This window comes from Budorcas taxicolor, chromosome 25 (assembly GCF_023091745.1).
Source record: "Budorcas taxicolor isolate Tak-1 chromosome 25, Takin1.1, whole genome shotgun sequence".
Lineage (NCBI taxonomy): Eukaryota > Metazoa > Chordata > Mammalia > Artiodactyla > Bovidae > Budorcas > Budorcas taxicolor.
Genome location: NC_068934.1, coordinates 19,513,979 through 19,538,260, shown reverse-complemented (window position 1 = coordinate 19,538,260; position 24,282 = coordinate 19,513,979). Strand labels below are relative to the sequence as shown.

Here is a 24,282-nt window from a genome sequence, read left to right as displayed (position 1 = left end):
TTTCTAATGTTGAAAGAAAAAAAAAATGACATATTTTTGATCAATTCCGCTATGGTCAAAGAGCCAGGAAAAGTAAAACAAGTGCATCCAGCAGCCAAGTTCATGGCTTTAAATACAAAAAGGTATCTACGGGAACTCCTACTAACCCCAAGAGATTTTGGATATACATCTATAACTACAGCTATGGTGATATCTACGTCTCTTAACTGATGCCTATGTACATCTACATCGGTATCTCCAAGGAAGCTATGTCTTGGAAGCATTTAGAATTATCTGAAAAATTATTCTAAAATTGAATAGAAAGGGTATAGGGATTAACATGAGCAGTGACTAATAACAGTTGAATTTGAAAAAGTTACCATTTCATTCCCAGGTGCATTTAATTCAGAAAATCTGTCCCTAATTATATATTTATAAATGTGGTATATAAATGATTTTACTTTATTCTCATACTAGGCTGTTTTAAGTTGTTTTTTTCCCTTTTATTTTTTTTAATTTATTTCTTTTAATTGGAGGCTAATTATAATATTGTAGTGGTTTTTGCCATACATTGACATGAATCTACCAAGGGTGAACATGTGTTCCTTATTCTGAACCCCCCTTCCACCTCCCTCCCCATCCCATCCCTCAGGGTCATCCCAGTGCACCAACCCTGTCTCATGCATTGAACCTGGACTGGCAATCTGTTTCACATATGATAATATACATGTTTCAATGCTATTCTCTCAAATCATCCCACCCTTGCCTTCTACAGAGTCCAAAAGTCTGTTCTTTACATCTGTGTCTCTCTTGCTGTCTCACATATAGGGTCATCATTACCATCTTTCTAAACTACATATGCATGCAAAAATATACTGTATTGGTGTCTTTCTTTCTGACTTACTTTACTCTGTATAATAAGCTCCAGTTTCATCCACCTTATTAGAACTGATTCAAATGCACTTTTTAATAGTTGAGTAATATTTCACTGTGTATATGTACCACAGCTTTCTTATCCATTTGTCTGCCAATTTTGTGTTTTTTGAAATAATGATTTAATTATGCCCTGGGTTATTCCTATGAGATCTAGATATCTGCATCAAAAAGCCATTTATAAGGTACTGTAATCTATCTGGTAATGGCAGAGGAAATCATCAACTTTTTGAGCTCTGACTTCCACTGATATAACATTATATAAAAAAGAAAAAGAGCAACAGTAATAAGAGATTGGAGCACAAGGATAAGGGGCTGAAGACTGTCCCAGGAAGAGAGCCTGTAATTGATAAATGTTTGTTGGCAGAGGATGGGAGGGGCAGGAGGAGGAAAATAGGGGATTCCAAACAGATAACCACACACAGATATCCTGAGGAGGAACCTAAGTACCTTGGCTGGGATGAAGATTTTGTGCAAGTAAGGCAATACATACCAAAAGAGGTATGATCAGTTACCTCAATCCATTGTAGTACAATCTCTTATAGTCAACATTTATTCTAGTGATATTTTCATCCGCAAGTTCCTGAAGGGTATAAAATGTGCCCACGTGCTGAAAACCAGGAGCTTTGCTCTTGATATACTTTCTCTCAGAACCTGGTAACCAAGCAATCTATAAGGAGAAATAGGACGTCTTTCAGTGGATAATCAACAGTCTAGACACAAACAGACCCATGTAGAATGGGAGGAGACCCATTCCAGCATGGGTACATTTTACAGGGAGCAGAGAGATTCCAGCCTTTGCTGAAAGAGTCAACCTGACTTAACATTGTCTAATGAACTTTTTTACAATTTACTTTAAATTGGAAGATAATTGCTTTAGATTGTTGTGTTGGTTTCTGCCATACAGCATTTAATGAACTCCTATAATGAGGCTTTCACCAAGATTGTTCTGGAGCTGAGTTTTCCCAGTTAACATCATGGGACCAAGGGTCCATGGTGATATCATACTAGCCAAAGTGGATGAGGAGTTGGTAGCTGTGGATGAAAAGTCAGACTTATAAACATCTCCTCTGGCTGATGATGCTAAAAATCATCTTTGAGCAGAGTCATATCCTGCTAACAGGGGATGCTACTATGACTCATCTGTAGAAATAGTTCTATTTGCAGAGATACAAACTTGTTTCACTCATAGCATTTTTCCATATTTTGAAATTTTAAGACATTTGGAATGATTAGCTGCCAAAATGCAGCAAATTCTCAGAAACATGATGAACAAATCTCTGCTCAAATAAGAACCAGATGTCCTTTCTATATTACTAATGAAAACCAAATCCTCAAAGCCTTAGTGTTCCATGCCCAGGCCCTTTCTAATAGATGTATGTTGGTGATGGTGAAGGTCACATTGTGTAGCAATCATACACATTCCCTTTTAACACCCTGGTGACATTTCATTTGGTTGGGAACAGCAAACGGCCTCAATGTTTTCCCCAATGATGTAAATTTAACTGGGTCATTCTTAGATTGCCACATGTAGCTGTATAAGCAACCAACTCCCATTTCTATAGAGAGCAGAATTATTTAAGGATCCCAAGAAAGATCTACAAGGTAGGTCACGCTCAAGTGCTATGCTCTTGGGACAAGCCACCTCCCAACCTCTATCATAAATACTGAGATAGACATACCAGATGTTGCTCAATCTTAGAGTCAAGGATCACTCTTACTACAAGGTGGATATACGATGATCTGGAAGGATGTCTTGAAGGAGGAGATTCAAGATCAAATATCACCAATTTTTTTTCCTTCTGTGCAATTGCCAATAAATCAGTTAGTTTAGCAATCTTCTGATTTCTTGCTCTTTCCTTATCAGCCTCTGATAAGGGTTTCATACGAAAAAATGGTTTGATCTAAAAATAAGTACATCAGAGAAAACATTGGCTCCTATCAAAAGCATTTTCCAATTCTCCTGCATTCAGCCCCACACCCAGCCCTACCTCCGTGTTGATCCATTACCATTCAACCCACCAGGACTTCTGAAATACTGGTCCTGAGATAAGAGTTGCCGAGAAGAGAAATTAGATGTAATTTCCATTGGAAGTGATGGTATTTGCAATGATTTAATCTATATCATAGAATCTGTTGTATTTGCACTAAAGGTTCTTCCTATTCTTTTCTACAGCTCCCTTTTCAAACTTTTTTAAAACTCAAGGTAATACAATTCATTTTTAGTTTCAATGGTTTCCCACATTCCCTCTCACTGTTCCAGTTATGGGCAAAGAAAAAAAAAAAAATACGCTTTAGCTTCAGATTGAATTGGATTCAAACCCACCTCTATCATACATCTGCCTCCCTTGCCACATTCACCTGTTAAAAACCTTTCCTCTACTTGCACAGCTTAGTTCAAATGCTACCTCCTCATGAAGATGTCCTGCAATATTTCTGAACTAAAGAGACTTTGATGGCATTAAACTCCAATGACTAATTTTATGCCTCTTTAATTCTGCTCTCTATACTTACTTATTTAAATATGTCTTAAACCAAATTCAAATCTTGGCGTCATATGCTTCTTGCTTTGTAACCTTGGTAAAATCATTTATATTCTCAAAGTCTTTACTGTTCAAACTACAAAATGGGAAAGGGGAGGAATAATCTATGTATTTCTCATGATTATTTTGATGATTAAATACAGTAAAATATTTTCTGGGTCTAGGAGAATGTCTGGTACACAGAATACTGCACAATTCACAACAGTCCCCTCACTTCTCTACTTCTACTCAGTGTAACTTTCTCACAGCAGGAACTGTCAGCTTTTTTAAGACACAGCATTTTATCTTACACCTCAGTCCATATATATATATATATATATACATAGTCTATATTAAACTTAGTAGATGGCTACTTTTACCATTATTTGCCAATTTTAGATCACTTGTTGGTAAAGTTGGTGATAGATGGATATCTTTCAGAAGGAAGCAGTAGCTACCTCACATTTTCTCAAGACTAAAGTATTCTTCCTTTGTCTCAACACAACTTAATCTTCATTTTATTCTACCCTCTGTATTTCTTCTCATTCCCATAACACCCTAAGAAAGCTGCCCTTTCTCACTTTTTTCTCAAGAAAGAAACAATCATATTTCATAATACCAACAAGGAAGATCATCAGTATTGAATTAAACCATGATCGAGATCTGAGCTGAGTCAATAATTAAGTCTTTTCTTAATCCTCATAAACATAGGAATTTGCTTCATAACTCAAGATTTCCTTAGACTCTACCAGTTCTAGACTAAATGATTCACTTAACTGCAAGACCTTCCTGTGGGGAAAACAGTGGAAAAAACTGTACGGGAAAGATCAAAAACAGATTTAAATAACTCATTTGTGCTTAATTTCTAAAATGCCCCCAAATGGCAAAGGGAATAGGAAATCCATTATACAAGGATATTCATGAAGCCTTTCCCTTAAGGACAACTTGAACAAAAAAAAAAAAAATTTGAAATAGCAAAAACTATCAAGATTAACAGGAGGGTTTAAAACTAGATTCCAGTAGTTTTGTGTAGTAATATGGGTAATCTAATAGCTTACGTAAATCAGGTCTCACCTTAAAATACTCAGAAAAATATACTGGAATGGGACAAAGCCAATTTAGACTATCTCTAGCCTATGACTGAACATTTGAAAAAGGCTCTAGTAAGTAACAAGCTAGAAATAAAGACAAATTCTCCACAAAACACCTTGTTTCTCAAGTAAAAAACAGTATTAAATGGTTCTCAGTTCTCTATGTCTGTGCTTAGAGAAATTACAAGTAGATGGGCTGCTAGATGATCCAGCTTATTAATTTGTTAAGAAACAGGACAATTAGAGTCGTGGCCAGTATGGCAGAGTAGAAAAACCCTCCACTGTCCTTTTCCCATGGACACACCAGAACTACAACCACTGGCAGAACAAGTATCTACGAGAAGAACCTAAAGACTTGTGGTGGTACAGTGGATAGAAATCCACCTGCCAATGCAGGAGACATGGGTTCAATCCCTAGTCCAGAAGGTTCCACATGCCGTGGGGCAACTAAGACTGTGTGTCACAACTACTGGAGCCCATGCTCTAGGGCCCACAAGCCACAACTAAGGAGACCCTGTGCCACAACTACTGAAGCCTGAGTGCTGCAACTACAGAAGCTTGTGCACCTAGAGCCTGTGCTGAGCAACAAAAGAAGCCACGGCAAGGGGAAGCATGTATACCACCATGTAAAGCGGCTCCCATTCACTGCAACTAGAGAGAGCCAGAACACAACAATGAAGATCCAGCACAGCCAAAATAAATTAATTTTTTTAAAAAACTAGTAGAGAACATCCCCACAATTACAGATATAAAAAAGGAATCTAGAGACGTTATACAGTTAAGACCCATATGTCAGGGAGGCAATCCACAAAAGGAAGGATAATCACAACTGCAGAATATTCTCCCCAGAATTATGGGGTCTAGGCCCCACATAAGACTCTCCAGTCCAAGGGTCCTCTACTGTCACTCAACAGAAGAATGGATAAAGAAGATAGGATACATATATACAATGGAATATTACTCAGCTGTAAAAAGGAACAAAATTGGGTCATTTGTAGAGATGTGGATGTATCTAGATGGTCACAGAGAGTAAAGTCAGTCAGAAAGAAAAAAACAAATATCATATATGAACATTAGCATATATGTGGAATATAAAAATGGTATAATTATTTTATTTGCAAAACAGAAATAGAGATACAGATGTGGAGAACAAATGTTTCAACACCAAGGGGGAAAGGGCGATGTGTGGGATGAATTGGGAAGTTGGGATTGACATATACACACTATTGGTACTATGTATAAAATATATAACTAAGGAGAACCTACTGTATAGCTAAGGGAATCCCATTCAGTGCTCTATGGTGACAAATGGGAAGGAAATCCAAACAAGAGGGGATACATGTATATGTATAGCTGATTCACTTTGCTATACAGTAGAAATACAATAGGGTAAAGCAACTATACTCTGATAAAAATTAATTTTAAAACACAAACACATGGATGCTAAACAATATGCTATTGAACAATCAATGAGTGACCAACAGATCAGAAAGACAAAATTTTAAAAATAGCTGGAGACAAATGGAAACCCTGAGATCCAAAAATCTATTGGATGCAGAAAAGACAATTTTAAGAGGGATGTCTATAGTGATACAAGTCTACCTCAGGTAAAAAAAGAAAATCTGAAAATATGCACCTAAAGGAAAGTACAAAGTGAAAAAATAAAATCCAGTGTTCATCAACAAAAGATATAATGAAGATCAAAGCAGAAATATACAAAATGGAGACTAAAACAACTAAAGAATAGATCAATGAGCCTAAAGGCTGGTTCTTTGAAAAGATAAACAAAATTCATAAAACTTTAGCCAGAATAGTCAAGAAAAGTGATGAAGGGCCCAAATAAAATAAGAAATGAAAGAGGAGCTACAACTGACACCACAGAAATATAAAGGATTGTAATAACTGCAAATGAAAATATGCCAATAAAATGGACAACCTATAAGAAATAGATAAATTCTTAGCAAGGTACAATCTCTCAAGACTGAATGTGGAAGAAATAGAAAGCATGAACAAAACAATTACTAGTAACGAAACTGATCACCTAAAATTCCCAACAACAATACTCCAGCTCCAGCCAGCCAGTTTAACAGGTGGATTATGCATAATTTTTAGAAAAGAGTTAACACCTGTCCTTCTCAAGCTATTCTACATGCTTGAAGTTTCATTTTTATATGGAATCTAAAAACCAAAACATGCAAACATAACAAAATCAAACAGCATCACAGACATAGAGGATAAACTAGTAGCTGCCAGAGGGAAGGGGGGATGAATAAAATAGGTGAGATTCAGAGGGACAAATTTCCAGTTATAAAATAAACAATAATAAGGATGTTATAAAGCATTGGGAATATAGTCAATAATACTGTAATAATTTTTATGATGAGAGGGTAAACAGACGTACTGTGATCATTTTGTAAAGCATAAAAATATCAAATCACTATGTTGTCCATCTGAAGCTAATATAATATTCTAAGTCAATTATACTTCATTTTTTTTAAAAAAAGGACAATTATGCAAAATCTTCTCAATGACTCCATTTAGAAGGAAACACTACCACTCAACAGGTAATGCTGAGGAGAACTAGCCAAAAATATAAATAGCAATATCACTTTTTATTGAAACAAGTGCCACTACCTTTACTATTCATCCCACTATGGTAAAAAATCAGATTGCTTAGTGCTTAAAACCACTCAAATGGTGGGAATTTTTAACAATATTAAGTCCTTTACCATGAACCAACCTATAACTTTTACTTTGAGACCACTGTCTTAACACCTCTTTGTTCTCCTCAGCCCTTTCCTAAAATTTTTATGCTAGGAATCTTCTTTGCAAAAGAATAGCCAGAATAAAAGGACCACAGAAAAATTAGTATCAGGAGTTGCAGAAAATTCTACTGAATATTATTTGACTATCAGTATGAACACTAGTATATTGATTCAAAAAGTAAATAAACGGTCATGGCAGCAGAATTCCTGAGGGGAAAAGAGCAGGAATAATTAGAATCAAACCTGTAAGAGTTCACATTATCTGTGTTGATAACTTTTGCCTCAAATCTTCCTAGTGCTGAATTTAAGGAAGATCTAACCCAACTGTAATGGCAGACTTAATATAACAAGGATTGATTATACCTCATATTAGTCCAACCAATATATCTATTTCATTTATTTTTCTTTTTTATTTATTTATTTTTTTTTATTTTACTTTACAATACTGTATTGGTTTTGCCATACATTGACATGAATCTGCCACGGGTGTACATGAGTTCCCAATCCTGAACCCCCCTCCCACCTCCCTCCCCATATCATTTATTTTTCAAAAAAATTCCCAACCTCAGACAGTTGGGAGGATATAAGTTCATTCAGTATCTGTGAGCTATTAACCAGTTATATCCAAATGTACTCTCTCTGGTTCTATATTTACTTTCTTTGTGTCCTTATCCTAGCTTATGAAGATCATCAACACTGACTGCCCTGATCAGACCAAAATCAACAACTGGCCAGAAAGTTATGTTTCAGGTTTTACTGAAGGGTCATCCTACCGTTTCTTAAGTCTTAAACAAAGATCTTAAGTCTATGCAGCAATCCACATTGAAATTCTAAGACTGAATTTATAATTCTATTCACAAATCTTCTAAGGAGAAATTTAGCTCTATAAAACATAAACAGTTCCTTATCCAGGGTTCAGCAAACTTATGTGTCAAGAGACAAGTGTCAAATATTTTTTTTTCCTTTGTATGAGACACATCTCTGTCTCAACTACTGAACTATTACAGTGCAGAAACAGCCATAGACAATTCATAAGTGAATAAGCATGGCTGTGTTTCAATAAATATTTATTGACTGACACTAAAAACTTGAGTTTTATGTGAGCTGTACACATCATGAAACATTATTCTTCTGATTTTCTCCAGTGATTTAAAAATTCAAAGACCATACACAGCTCTCAGGCCACACAGAACAGCCGCTGGGCTGAATTTAGACAGTAGGCTGCGGTTTGTCAGCGCCTGATCTAGGCCATGATACAAGGTTGTGCAAAAACTTCGTTCAGGTTTTGCGCAACATCTTATGGAAGAACCCAAACCAACTTTTGGGCCGATATTGGCTAAGGAAGAGACATAACATAATGAGAGATTATGAATCATGAAAAGTTATCAAAAACCAACCAACTAGAAAATTAAGATGATTTCTGGGAGCCTCCACCACAGCCTCAGCAGCAGGCACTATGGCTTCTAGAGTAACAGTGAATGAAGAAGTCACCAAAGCTTTTAATGATGTGAAAGGCTCCCCAAAGTGCACCTTTAAAAAGCAAGATGATTTATGCCAGCTCCAAAGATATCATTAACAAGAAATTTACATGTATTATTAAACATGAAGTGAAGAAGTGAAGTGAGAGTCACTCAGACCTGTTCAACTCTTTGCGACCCCTACACAGTCCATGGGATTCCCCAGGCCAGAATACTGGAGGGTAGCCTTTCCCTTCTCCAGGGGATCTTCCCAACCCAGGGATCAAACCCAGGTCTCCCACATTGCAGGCAGATTCTTTACCAGCTGAGCCACAAGGGCAAGTAAATGGCTTGTACAGTCTTAACCACTGGACTGCCAGAGAAGTCCCAGCAAGATCTTTTCTGATCCACCTCCTAGAATAATGAAAGTAAACACAAAAATAAACAAAAGCGACCTAATTAAACTTAAATGTTTTGCACAGAAAACAAAAGCACAAACAAAATGAAAAGAAAACCCTCAAAAAAAAATATTTACAAATGAAGAAACCGACACGGTATTTATCTCCAAAATATACAAACAGCTCATGCAGTTCCATAGCCAAAGAACAAACAGCCCAATCAGAAAATGGGTGGCAGATCTAAACAGACATCTCTCCAAAGACATATGGATTGTTAAAAAGCACATGAAATGATGCTCAACGTCACTAATTAATGGAGAAATGCAAACCAAAACTTAAATGAGGTATCACTTCACACTGGTCAGAATGGCCATCATCAGAAAATGCACAAAACAAAAAATGCTGGAGAGCATGTGGAGAAAAGGGCACCCTCCTAGACTGTTGGATGGAATGTAAACTGGTACAGCCACTATGGATAACAGAATGGAGATTCCTTAAAAAATGAAAATACAGCTACCACTGATCCAGCAATTCAACTCCTGGGCATACATAGGGGAAAATATGGCCTGAAAGGACACATTCACCCCAGTGTTCACTGCAGCACTGTGTACAATATTCAGCACACAGAAGCAACCTAAATGTCCACCAACAGGAATGGATAAAGATGTGGTACATACATACAATGGACTACTACTCAGCTATAAAACAGAACAAAATAATGCCAGGTGCAGCAACATAGACAGACCAGAGACTGCCATACTGAGGGAAGTAAGTCAGAGAGAGAAAGATAAACTTATGGTATTGCTTCAGTTCAGTTCAGGTCATATCCTGAACCATAAAATAAATGAACTTCAATAAATATGAAAACATACAACGAATGTAATCAGACCAGAACAGCATTAAATTAGAAATCAATAGTGAGATAACTAGAAAATCTGAAAGCATCTGGAAATTTGAAAAGAAAATTTCTAAATAAACCATGGGTCAGGCTTCCCTGGTGTTTCAGAAGTAAAGGATTCACCTGCCAATGCAGGAGATGTAAATTCAATCCCTGGGTTGGGAAGACAACTGGAGAAGGAAATGGCAATTCACTTCAGTATTCTTGCCTGGGAAATTCCATGGACAGAGGAGGCTGGTGGGTTACTGTCCATGGATCCCAAAGAGTCAGACAGGACTTAGCAACTAAACAATAACAAGAAAGAAAATTAAAGGGAAATTTTAAATATTTCAAAATAAAAATTAAAATACAACACATCAAAATCTATGATACAGTTAAGGTGGTATTAGAGGTAAATGTATAGTATTAAATGCTTGCTTTATTGACTATGCCAAAGCCTTTGACTGTGTGGATCACAATAAACTGTGGAAGATTCTTCAAGAGATGGGAATACGAGACCACCTGACCTGCCTCTTGAGAAACCTATATGCAGGTCAGGAAGCAACAGTTAGAACTGGACATTGAACAACAGACGGGTTCCAAACAGGAAAAGGAGTACGTCAAGGCTGTATATTGTCGCCCTGCTTATTTAACTTCTATGCAGAGTACATCATGAGAAATGCTGGGCTGGAAGAAGCACAAGCTGGAATCAAAATTGCCGGGAGAAATATCAATAACCTCAGAAATGCAGATGACACCATCCTTATGGCAGAAAGTGAAGAGGAACTAAAAAGCCTCTTGATGAAAGTGAAAGCGGAGAGTGAAAAAGTTGGCTTAAAGCTCAACATTCAGAAAACGAAGATCATGGCATCCGGTCCCATCACTTCGTGGGAAATAGATGGGGAAACAGTGGAAACAGTGTCAGACTATCTTTTGGGGCTCCAAAATTACTGCAGATGGTGATTGCAGCCGTGAAATTAAAAGACGCTTACTCCTTGGAAGAGAAGTTATGACCAACCTTGATAGCATATTCAAAAGCAGAGACATTACTTTGCCAACAAAGGTCCATCTAGTCAAGGCTATGGTTTTTCCAGTGGTCATGTATGGATGTGAGAGCTGGACTGTGAAGAAAGCTGAGTGCCAAAGAACTGATGCTTTTGAAATGTGGTGTTGGAGAAGACTCTTGAGAGTCCCTTGGACTGCAAGGAGATCCAACCAGTCCATTCTGAAGGAGATCAGCCCTGGGATTTCTTTGGAGGGAATGATGCTAAAGCTGAAACTCCAGTACTTTGGCCACCTCATGTGAAGAGTTGACTCATTGGAAAGGACTCTGATGCTAGGAGGGATTGGGGGCAGGAGGAAGAGGGGACGACAGAGGATGAGATGGCCGGATGGCATCACCAACTCGATGGACATGAGTTTGAGTGAACTCCGAGAGTTGGTGATGGACAGGGAGGCCTGGCGTGCTGTGATTCATGGGGTCGCAAAGAGTCGGACACGACTGAGTGACTGAACTGTACTGAACTGAACTGAATGGAAAGAAAAAATAACTAAAGTAACCTAAAATTGACCCTTTTGCAAGCTACATAAAACCTAAAATCAAACCCAAAACAAACAAAAGAAAGAAAACATAAAGATCTGAGCAGAAATCAACAAAATCACATACTCTATCTCTAATTAGATCAATACAATGCATAAATCTCTAGGGCAGGGGAGGAGAGACAATTACAAAGTATGAAAATCAGGAATGAAAAAATGGAATATAACCATTGATCCCAAAGTCATTACAAGGATAATAAAAAATCTTATAAACAACTCTATATCCATTCATTCAACCACCTTGGTGATATAGAGCCATTACTCAAAATACACAAACTATCAACAAATACTGAAGAATTTCAGATGGCATAGAAATTTCAGTTCTAGAAATTCTATTCAGTTATTTTTATATCTTACATCTCTCTCATTATGTTATTTTTCTTTAAATCCTTGATACACTTTGAATAGCTTTTGAAAACTCCCTTTCTCTTAATTCTATCAACTCTTTCCCCCACCCCCCACCCCGATCTTTATGTATAGTTTTTCCCTGGCTTTAAGCCACATTTTCAACCTTCTTTGTAGGCACAGTAACTTTATTACTGGATCTTGTACACTGTAATTATTACACTGTTAGATGTCTGAGTATTGTTGTCTCTCCTAGTTTGTTTGTTTGTTTGTTTGCTTGGTGGTGGTGATTTAGTCTCTAAGTTGTATCTGACTCTTGGGACCCCATGAACTGTATCCTGCCAGGTTCCTTTGTCCATGGGATCCTCCAGGCAAGAATGCTGGAGTGGATTGCTATTTCCTTCTACTGGGGATCTTCCCAACCCAGAGATTGAACACGGGTCTCCTGCAGTGTAGGCAGATTCTTTACCAACTGAGCTACAAGGGAAGTGCTTTTTTTTTGGGGGGGGGGGGGGGGGGATGGGGTTATATTATGAACAAATCAATTGGATTTTTTCTAAGTGGGTCTAAAATAGCCTTTAATTTAGAGCTGGTTTAGGCTTGTTATTATGGTGTGACCTTTCTGGGGTTTTTACTGAAGTTCCCATATGTCCAAAAAAGTCTATCTTCTAATATGGCTAGTTAGAACTTGAGTATCTTCCAGACACAAGTGAGCTCTTGTTCAGTCACTCAGTCGTGTCCAACTCTTTGTGACCCCATAGATTGCAGCATGCCTGGCTTTATTTTCTTGGGCTCCAAAATCAATGTCGACGGTGACTGCAGCCATGAAATTAAAAGATGCTTGCACTCTTTCCACTGTTTTCCCATCTGTTTGCCATGAAGTGATGGGACCAGAGGCCATGATCTTCATTTTCTGAATGTTGAGCTTTAAGCCAACTTTTTCGCTCTCCTCTTTTACTTTCATCAAGAGGCTTTTTAGCTCCTCTTCACTTTCTGCCATAAAGGTGGTATCATCTGCTATCCGAGGTTATTGATGCTTCTCCCTGCAACCTTGATTCCAGCTCATGTTCACCCAGCCTAGCATTTCACATGATTCTGCACATAAGTTAAATAAGCAGGGTGACAATATACAGCCTTGATGTGCGCTCTTCCCAATTTGGAACCAGCCCATTGTTCCATGGCCGATTCTAACGATTGCTTCTTGACCTGCATACAGGTTTCTCAGGAGGCAGGTAAAGTGGTCTGATATTCCCCTCTCTTTAAGAATTTTCCACAGTTTGTTTTATTCCACACAAAAGCTTTAGCATAGTTAATGAAGCACAATTAGATGCTTTTCTGGAATTCTCTAGCTTCTTCTATGATCCAATGAATGCTGGCAATGGATGTGAGCTCTTGATGATGTTGTTGTCGTTCAGTTGCCTAGTTGTGTCTGACTCTTTGCAACCTCATGGACTGCAGCACGTCAGAACTCCCTATCCCTCACTGTCTCCCAGAGTTTGCCCAAGTTCATGTTCATTGCATCAGTGACGCCATCCAGCCATCTCGTCCTCTGATGCCCTCTTTTCCTTCTGCCCTCGATCTTTCCCAACATCAGGGACTTTTCCAGTAAGTCATCTGTTTGCATCAGATGACCAATATACTGGAGCTTCAGCTTCAGCATCAGTCATTCCAGTGAATAATCAGGGTAGATTCCCCTTAAGACTGACTGGTTTGATCTCCTTGCTGGAGTCTTCTCCAGTACCACAGTTCAAAGGCATCAATTCTTTGGTGTTCTCACTTCTTTACAGTCCAGCTCTCATAACTGCATGTTCTTAGAATGGTTCAGATAAAAGCTCCCTATTAGTACTTTGACCAGCCTTGTAGAACTTCACCCTATTTCTGTGTCTCATAGATACTAACAACATACTCAAGCCAGTCCCATGCAGATTTCTAGAGGCCTTTCTCTGGAAAGCTTTCTCACTTTTGAACTTCATCCCTCAAAATTCCACACACTCTGATCTCCCAAAAATCCAATCTCTTTCTCCTCAAATCCACAAGACAGCTATCCTTTGCTTAGGGTCCTATTGCTATAAGACCTAGAAAGTACATCCAGGCAAAACACGAGGGCAATTATAAGGCTCTCCTAGTATTCCCTTCTCTCATGGATCACAGTTCTGCACTGATTGTTGCCCAGTATCTGAGAATGACTATTTAAGCTCTTTGGTTTAATTTTCTAGTTGTTTAAGGCAGGAGAATACAACCAGCACGTGCAAATAGTCATGGATAGAAGCAGAAATGTCCATGCTTCATATCTAGCTCAACATTGTGCATTAAGCCCTCAATATGGGAGGAGTTGTTAAAAAGGAAAATTTTAAATTCCTAGTTAATACTGTGCAGGTAAAATGACAATAGAAATACATTTCAGAGATGGAAATTTTTTTAATGTAATAAAGAATGGATTGGAAGTACCAGGAGAGCTGTTCAATGCCCATAATATGATCTTCCTTTTTGGGTGGGTGGGGGTGCTGAGTGGAATGCAGGATCTTAGTTCCTTGACCAGGGACTAAACCTGTGTCCCCTGTATTGGAAGCATGAAGTCTCAACCACTGAACCAAGACAAAAGTCACAACATGTTCTTACTCTTAAGGGAAAGAGAAACAGACCAAATCTTTTGAAAATAGTTATGCATTATAGCCTATTAGTAGACTATTTTATTCTCCTTTCTGACACTGCTATTTAGTATCATATAATAATCAAATTAATTTTAATTATCATGTGATTTCTGCTCTATTCCCATGTTCATCTGAAGGTTTTTCCTACATGATACAGAACAGAAATAGGAGAAGTTAACCTCAAAATCATGTTTGAGGGGACCTTGCAGATAGTCTCTTATCTACTGACATGCAAGGAAGAAACTCGTGGAAGCAGCTTTCCTAGTGTAAGCTGACAGTGCCACCTCAATTAGATACCAATCCAACTGATCAGGGGACTGAGTCAGAATTTCCAAGATTAAATTTTAGAGAAGAGCAGATAACTCCCCAGAAGTACATTGATAACCCTAGATATAGTAGGACATTACCTACACCAGATTGAACAAACTGATGAGGGCAATCTAATCATGCATATTCATTTTTTCTTTTTGGAAACTGTTGGTACTCCTTTCTTCTTATTTGGCCACATCATGTGACTTGTGGGATCTTCGTTCCCTGACTAGGGACTGAACCCAGGCCTTCAGCACTGAAAGTGCCGAGTCCTAACTACTGTACCACCAGGTGGAGATCCCCTGTTAGTACTCTTTTAAACAGTCTACTTCCTCATGGGTGTATGAGAAAACCCATTCTCCTTTGACATTTTTTTCTGTTACACTTGTGCAAAACATTCTTTTATTTAGCAACTTGTTCTCACCACACCTCTGAATTCAGGTAAAATTTGTTTTTACTGAGCCACTGTGTTTCATGGCAATGCAGTCTTTTGCAAAAGCTGAAAATATGTACTCCTTTACACCGGGAGTTGGCAATTCCCAGTTGGACATAATTGGAAAAATTGATTGTGTCATCAAGGTCATAACTGAAGGATCATATTTGAGAATACATGTCATTCAATCTGAAAGAACAAGCCACCAGTCCCCACTAAGGACACATGCATAATTGGTATTTGGAATCAAAGCCTACAGCTTTCCTAGGCAAACAGTTTGGTGTCCCTTGTTGTACTCTATCCCAGTATTACAGTAGGAAGAAAGATCACTGATTACCAGGAACAGGAGAGAGAAAGTTGCCCATATTTGTAGGTATATATGTGAAACCTGATTCAAGTGAACTTCTCAAGTTGTAGTAAGAATAAGAGTCTGGAACAGTAGGGACTATTTAAAATGAAATTCTAGACTCCCTATACATGCTCTAGACAGAACCTCATTTATTAAGCTTAATAGTTATTTAACACAATCTGAATCAAGATTTGCTGATTATACAACAATAAACCTTATGTGTATTAACTGATCCTTTAAACTGCACTGGATACAAATTAATAAGGTTAAATAACACAAAATCACAATAAGACCCTCCTCTAAATAATCTACAGAGGTTATTTATGAGCACAAGAGGGAACCTAAATTTTCAAAACTCAGAAATGAAGCATAAGTTCATCGTTGAACCCTCCAGTATCATTGTAGTACACTGTTTAACATGCACACCTAAAGATCATCTGATTCTTATGGGAATGTGCCTTTCTTTGAATTTCTGTGTCCAATACTTTGGCTACCTGATGCAAAGAACTGACTCATTGGAAAAGACCCTGATGCTGAAAGATTGAAGGCAGGAGAAGGGGATGACAGAGGATGAGACGGTTGGATGGCATCACCAACTCAATGGACATGAGTTTGAGTAAACTCTGGGAGTTGGTGATGGACAGGCAGGCCTGGCATGCTGCAGTTCATGGGGTTATGAAGAGTCGGACATGACTGAGCGACTGAACTGAACTGAACTGATTTACAATATAAAGTTAGATGTTGACTTCTAGAAAACTGATAAAAGAGGACAGGGTTTTTGTCTAGTAGAGATGCAAATGAGTTTTCATAGAGAAGACAACTCTAAAATTAAGTTTTATTGAAACAGAGTGTATTAACTGAAATAATACACTAGGTTTGTATTCAACTTAGCAATGCAATTCTTAGCATTTCTTTGTTGCACTGAGAATTTTGCATGTTGGTTTATCACTTTTCTGTTGACTGGGTTTCGTCATCGTGTTTGTTTTCATATTAATGTGCTAAATAAAACTTGTACCTAGTTCATTATCTTTATGCATGAGATAAATTTCTCAAGTAATTCCTCTGTAATCTTGAGATTTATCCTTTCACAAAAGGATATGAAAATATTCCACACAAAGGTTGGTTTTACTAAAAAATAGGAACTCAGCTGAGCTTCCAGTTAGAACTTCAGTATCTATTTTTATTTCATTATAGATCAGATTAGGTATTTAATTTTCACAAGTAATCTCAAGAATAGTAATTATACTGACAAATAATAATCAACTCACCACCACCATCAATCCATTAACCATACGCAACCAGTAAAGAACAACCAGAAAAACCTTCACAAACAAAACCAATTTCTTTACTACGAAAAATTATCCAAATATCCAAATCTTTTAAATCATGTGCCAACACCACCTTGACTTCCTGCCTGCACAACATGGAATCAAAGAAAGCTCTACTATGAAACCTAAAAATAAAGCCCCCTAGATAATCATATTTGAAGTCAAGCTTTCAGATACCTTCAGTAACCAGAATAATTGAGAAACTAAATACTGCAAACTTACCACCTAAACAAGCTAAAATAAAACTATTAATCCCATAAAATAAACAAAACTTTATAACAACATATCCAAGTCCATCACTTACGATAAGACTTTCAGAAACCATACATTACACATCAGATTAATAATGGCCTTTTCATTTGGAATACATGTTTGTTAAAACATTACCTATGGCAAACTAGTGAAAGTCGCTCAGTCATGTCTGACTCTTTGTGAACCATGGTCTATACAGACCATGGAATTCTCCAGGGGTAGCCTTTCCCTTCTCCAGGAAATCTTCCTAACCCAGGGATTGAACCCAGGTCTCCCACATTGTGGGTGGATTCTTTATGAGCTGAGATACAAGAGAAGAGTTTCCTATATGGCAAACTAAGCCTATACACATTATACATACTAAAGAAGCCTCTCAAGTCTGTATGTTCTATTCATTCATGTATGATGAGATTTATATACAGAGCCTACACACACACACAGAAACCTGGTATATCAGATGGATGCCACTATTTCACACATGCAAACAGCATTTGTAGGCTATATACTCATATGAGAATAAGTATTCTGAGGTGATACACTCACTATAAACCAACATTTAGCTGTCCCTTATAGCAATACTTGTTAACACAATGAATTTGAGGTGGATAATCTCTCTTTACCTAAGTCTTAACTTGTCACTTTTTTAACATGAAAAAGGATCAAGTCAGTCTTCAGGATTAACATGTAATATAAATAAAAATCCATTCCACCTAGATAATAAACAAAATTATCTGAAGGTTTATTTTCCTAATTACACAATTATGTAATAAGAGAGCTATTACCACAGCTGACCCTCAAGTATTGTAGCTCTGTGGCCATAGGTGCTAGCAATATGAATGTCTGCTGTCTGTCCTCCTCAGATATTTGTTGTCAAAATCAAAGACTCAAAATGAGTATATCTGATTGGTAAAACCTAGGTTGCATGGATTCCCTGTAAACATATGATAACCTGGAAAATGTCACTTGTTTTTTCTTAAACTATCTTGAAAAGACAGGCGTGACTTTTTTACCCACTTTAAAATATTCAGGATAACTCTAAACTGTCTTATTTACACACTGCTATATTTTCCTCATATCCAATGCAGTACTTGTATGCAATCTCAAAAATGACAGAATGATCTCTGTTCATTTCCAAAGTAAACCATTCAGTATCACAGTAATCCAAGTCTATACCCCAACCAGTAATGTTGAAGAAGCTGAAGTTAAACGGTTCTATGAAGACTTACAAGACGTTTTAGAACAAATACCCAAGAAAGATATCCTTTTCATTATAGGGGACTGGAATGCAAAAGTAGGAAGTCAAGGAACACCTGGAGTAACAGGCAAATTTGGCCTTGGAATACAGAATGAAGCAGGGCAAAGGCTAAGAGAATTTTGCCAAGAGAATGTACTGGTCATAGCAAACACCCTCTGCCAAAAACACAAGAGAAGACTACACATGGACATCACCAGATGGTCAACACCAAAATCAGATTGATTATATTCTTTGCAGCCAAAGATGGAGAAGCTGTATACAGTCAGCAAAAACAAGACTGGGAGATGACTGTGGCTCAGATTATGAAATCCATATTGCCAAATTCAGACTTAAATTGAAGAAAGTGGGGAAAACCACTAGACCATTCAGGAATGACCTAAATCAAATCACTTATGATTATACAGTAGAAGTGATAAATAGATTTAAGCCTAGATCTGATAGATAGAGTGCCTGATGAACTATGGAATGAGGTTCGTGACATTGTACAGGAGACAGGGATCAAGACCATCCCCGTGGAAAAGAAATGCAAAAAAAGCAAAATGGCTGTTTGGGGAGGCCTTACAAATAGCTGTGAAAAGAAGAGAAGCAAAAAGCAAAGGAGAAAAAGAAAGATATAAGCATCTGAATGCAGAGTTCCAAAGAATAGCAAGAAGAGATAAGAAAGCCTTCCTCAGTGATCAATGCAAAGAAATAGAGGAAAAGAGCAAAATGGGAAAGACTAGAGATCTCTTCAAGGAAATTGGAGATACCAAGGGAACATTTCATGCAAAGATGGGCTCGATAAAGGACAGAAATGGTATGGACCTAACAGAAGCAGAAGATATTAAGAAGAGGTGGCAAGAATACATGGAAGAACTGTACAAAAAAAAAATCTTCATGACCAAGATAATCACAATGGTATAATCACTCACCAAGAGCCAGACATCCTGGAATGTGAAGTTAAGTGGGCCTTAGAAAGCATCACTACGAACAAAGCTAGTGGAGGTGATGGCATTCCAGTTGAGCTATTTCAAATCCTGAAAGATGATGCTGTGACAGTGCTGTACTCAATATGCCAACAAATTTGGAAAACTCAGCAGTGGCCACAGGACTGGAAAAGGTCAGTTTTCATTCCAATCCCAAAGAAAGGCAATGCCAAAGAATGCTCAAACTACCACACAATTGCACTCATCTCACATGCTAGTAAAGTAATGCTCAAAATTCTCCAAGCCAGGCTTCAGCAATACGTGAACCGTGAACTTCCAGATGTTCAATCTGGTTTTAGAAAAGGCAGAGGAACCAGAGATCAAATTGCCAACATCCACTGAATCATCGAAAAAGCAACAGAGTTTCAGAAAAAATCTATTTCAGCCTTATTGACTATGCCAAAGCCTTTGACTGTGTGGATCACAATAAACTGTGGAAAATTCTTCAAGAGATGGGAATACCAGACCACCTGACCTGCCTCTTGAGGAACCTGTATGCAGGCCAGGAAGCAACAGTTAGAACTAGACATGGAACGACAGACTGGTTCCAAATAGGAAAAGGAGTATGTCAAGGCTGTATATTGTCACCCTGCTTATTTAACTTATATGCAGAGTACATCATGAGAAATGCTGGGCTGGAAGAAGCAAAAGCTGGAATCAAGATTGCTGGGAGAAATATCAATAACCTCAGATATTCAGATGACACCACCCTTATGGCAGAAAGTGAAGAGGAACTCAAAAGCCTCTTGATGAAAGTGAAAGAGGAGAGTGAAAAAGCTGGCTTAAAGCTCAACATTCAGAAAATGAAGACCATAGCATCTGGTCCCAGCATTTCATGGGAAATAGATGGGGAAACAGTGGAAACAGTGTCAGACTTTATCTTTCTGGGCTCCAAAATCACTGCAGATGGTGATTGCAGCCATGAAATTAAAAGACGCTTACTCCTTGGAAGAAAAGTTATGACCAACCTAGATAGCACATGGAAAGCAGAGACATTACTTTGATAACAAAGGTCCGTCTAGTCAAGGCTATGGTTTTTCCAGTGGTCATGTATGGATGTGACAGTTGGACTGTGAAGAAAGCTGAGTGCTGAAGAATTGATGCTTTTGAACTGTGGTGTTGGAGAAGACTCTTGAGAGTCCCTTGGACTGCAAGGAGATCCAACCAGTGCATTCTAAAGATCAGTCCTGGGTGTTCTTTGGAAACAATGATGCTAAAGCTGAAACTCCAGTACTTTGGCCACCTCATGCAAAGAGTTGACTCATTGGAAAAGACTCTGATGCTGAGAGGGATTGGGGGCAGGAGGAGAAGGGGACGACCGAGGATGAGATGGCTGGATTGCATCACTGACTCAATGGACGTGGGTTTGAGTGAATTCCGGGAGATGGTGATGGACAGCGAGGCCTGGCGTGCTGCGATTCATGGGGTCACAAAGAGTCGGACATGACTGAGTGACTGAATTGAACTGAACTGATATTCTCCTCATAACTTTTTTCTGATTCTTTTCCCAGTGTATATCCAGTCTCCTCTGTACCTCTCCTTTTGTCTCTCTCTCCCTCCCTTCACCTTTCCTTTCCTCTTTCATAAACACACACACACACACACACACACACACACACACACACACACACACTACATACCTTCTTGCTCCAGTCTACTGTAATATATGAGACAAACCACAATTATTGCCCATGGTTCCCCTCAGCAATAATCTTCTTTCAGATCAAATGATAACTTTGCATGAACTTCTCCAATTCTCTCAGGTAGTACCACCTCACAAGGGCATCAAAATTATACTGTACACAGTGTATTTATTTCTAGGAGAGTGTGTGACCATGTGTAATAAAAGGATTCAGTTTTTTGACCTGGGAAATGCATCTTACCCATGCATCTGAAAACCATTTGCCTGCATTCAGAGTCGTCAGGAAACTCCATTGAAACAAGGAAGGGTGTCTACTGGAGGCATTTGGCAGGACCTCCTTTATATTGGTTGTTCTTGTCAAGTCATAGTCATGCATGAGAAAAGGCACCCCATCAAAACTGTAGGCATGAGGAGAAAGGGAAAATGGGAGAATTGGCAGAATACAGTCAACTTGGCAGACAGAGTTCTCAGAAAGCCCATCAAGGTCAAAAGTCTAACTAAGGTTCCTTACTCCCTCCCATATCACAACAAAGGACTAAGTGCCAATAATTCACATGATATCAGTATTTTTCTGCCCTAGGGATCTCTTTTTGGGCTTTGTAAATATCATATTATTTAAGGTGAAAGTGTAGCTTCCCTATCCAGGGATTGTTAGAATGAAGAAAAAGGTATGGCTTGAGAGTAAGTAAGTAGGGTAGGGATGAGGTAAGGCCCTGTGCTCCCTGGGGCCATACGAACCAGTTCAGTTCAGTCGCTCAGTCCTATCCGACTCTTTGCAAACCCATGGACTGCAGCATGACAGGACTCCCTGCATATCACAAACTCCTGGAATGAACTTAAAAATCATGTCCATCCAGTCGGTGATGCCATCCAACCATCTCATCCTCTGTTGCCCCTTCTCCTCCTGCCTTCAATCTTTCCCAGGATCAGGGTCTTTTTCAGTGAGTCAGTTCTTCACCTCAGGTGACCAAAGTATTAGAGTTTAAGCTTCAGCATCGTCCTTCCAATGAATATTCAGGACCGATTTCCTTTAGGATGCACTGGTTGGATCTCCTTGCAGTCCAAGGGACTCTCAAGAGTCTTCTCCAACACCACAGTTCAAAAACATCAATACTTTGGCACTCAGCTTTCTTTATAGTACAACTCTCACATCCATACATGACTACTGGAAAATCCATAGCTTTGACTAGACAGACCTTTGTAGGCAAAGTAATGTCTCTGCTTTTTAATATGCTCTCTAGGATGGTCATAGCTTTTCTTCCAAGGAGCAAGCATCTTTTTAATTTCAAGGCTGCAGTCACCATCTGCAGTGATTTTGGAACCTCCAAAACTAAAGTTAGTCACAGTTTCCATTATTTCCCTATCTATTTGCCACGAAGTGATGGAACTGGATGCCATAACCTTAGTCTTCTGAATGCTGAGGGTTTTTTTTTTTCTTTTTTTAATACAAATTTATTTATTATAATTGATGGCTAATTACTTTACAATATTATATTGGTTTTGCCGTACATGACATGAATCTGCCACAGGTGTATGTGTGTTACCAATCCTAAACCCCCTCCCACCTCCCTCCCCATCCCATCCCTCTGGGTCATCCCAGTGCACCAGCCCAGAGCACCCTGTATCATGCATCGAACCTGGACTGGCAATTTGTTTCACATATGATAATATACATGTTTCAATGCCATTCTCCCAAACCATCCCACCCTTGCCGTCTCCCACAGAGTCCAAAAGACTGTTCTATACATCTCTGTCTCTTTTGCTGTCTTGCATACAGGGTTATCATTACCATCTTTCTAAATTCCATATATATGTGTTAGTATACTGTATTGGCGTTTTTCTTTCTGGCTTAGTTCACTCTGTATAATCGGCTCCAGTTTCATCCACTTCATTAGAACTGATTCAAATGTATTCTTTTTAATGGCTGAGTAACACTCCATTGTGTATATATACCACAGCTTTTTATCCATTCGTCTGCTGATGGACATCTAGGTTGCTTCCACATCCTGGTTATTATAAACAGTGCTAGATGAACATTGGGGTACACGTGTCTCTTTCAATTCTGGTTTCCTCGGTGTGTATGCCCAGCAGTGGGATTGCTGGGTCATATGGCAGGTCTATTTCAGTTGTTTAAGGAATTTCCACACTGTTCTCCATAGGGGCTGTACTAATTTGCATTCCCACCAACACTGTAAGAGGGTTCCCTTTTCTCCACACCCTCTCCAGCATTTATTGCTTGTAGACTTTTGGATCACAGCCATTCTGACTGGCGTGAAATGGTACCTCATTGTGGTTTTGATTTGCGTTTCTCTGAGAATGAGTGATGTTGAGCATCTTTTCATACGTTTGTTAGCCATCTGTATGTCTTCTTTGGAGAAATTTCTGTTTAGTTCTTCGCCCCACTTTTTGATTGGGTCATTTATTTTTCTGGAATTGAGCTGCAGGAGTTGCTTGTATATTTTTGAGATTAAATTTTTGTCCATTGCTTCATTTGCTATTATTTTCTCCCATTCTGAAGGCTGTCTTTTCACCTTGCTTATAGTTTCCTTTGTTGTGCAGAAGCTTTTAAGTTTAATTAGGTCCCATTTGTTTATTTTTCCTTTTATTTCCAATATTCTGGGAGGTGGATCATAGACGATCCTGCTGTAGTTTATGTCAGAGAGTGTTTTGCCTATGTCTTTCTCTAGGAGTTTAATAGTTTCTGGTCTTACGTTTAGATCTTTAATCCATTTTGAGTTTATTTTTATGTATGGTGTTAGAAAGTGTTCTAGTTTCATTCCTTTATGGGTGGTTGACTAGTTTTCCCAGCACCACTTGTGAAAGAGATTGTCTTTTCTCCATTGTATATTCTTGCCTCCTTTGTCAAAGATAAGGTGTCCATAGATGTGTGGATTTATCTCTGGGCTTTCTATTTTGTTCCATTGATCTATATTTCTGTCTTTGTGCCAGTACCATACTGTCTTGATGACTGTGGCTTTGTAGTAGAGCCTGAAGTCAGGCAGGTTGATTCCTCCAGTTCCATTCTTCTTTCTCGAGATTGGTTTGGCTATTCGAGTTTTTTTTCTATTTCCATACAAATTGTGAAATTATTTGTTCTAGCGCTGTGAAAAATACCGCTGGTAGCTTGATAGG

At 38.4% G+C, this 24,282-nt stretch overlaps 1 protein-coding gene across 1 annotated transcript in view; it reads right to left on the bottom strand.

Annotated features, from left to right (window-relative positions):
• LOC128069095 (glycerophosphodiester phosphodiesterase domain-containing protein 4-like) overlaps nt 1-24,282 on the bottom strand; it is a 105,692-nt gene that overhangs the window by 41,658 nt on the left and 39,752 nt on the right. The window contains exons 10-12 of the mRNA XM_052662384.1: nt 21,392-21,548; nt 2,595-2,816; nt 1,428-1,582 (exon numbers count right to left, since the gene is read on the bottom strand). Coding sequence (XP_052518344.1) covers nt 1,428-1,582; nt 2,595-2,816; nt 21,392-21,548 — 534 coding nt within the window. The remainder of the gene's footprint in view (nt 1-1,427; nt 1,583-2,594; nt 2,817-21,391; nt 21,549-24,282) is intronic.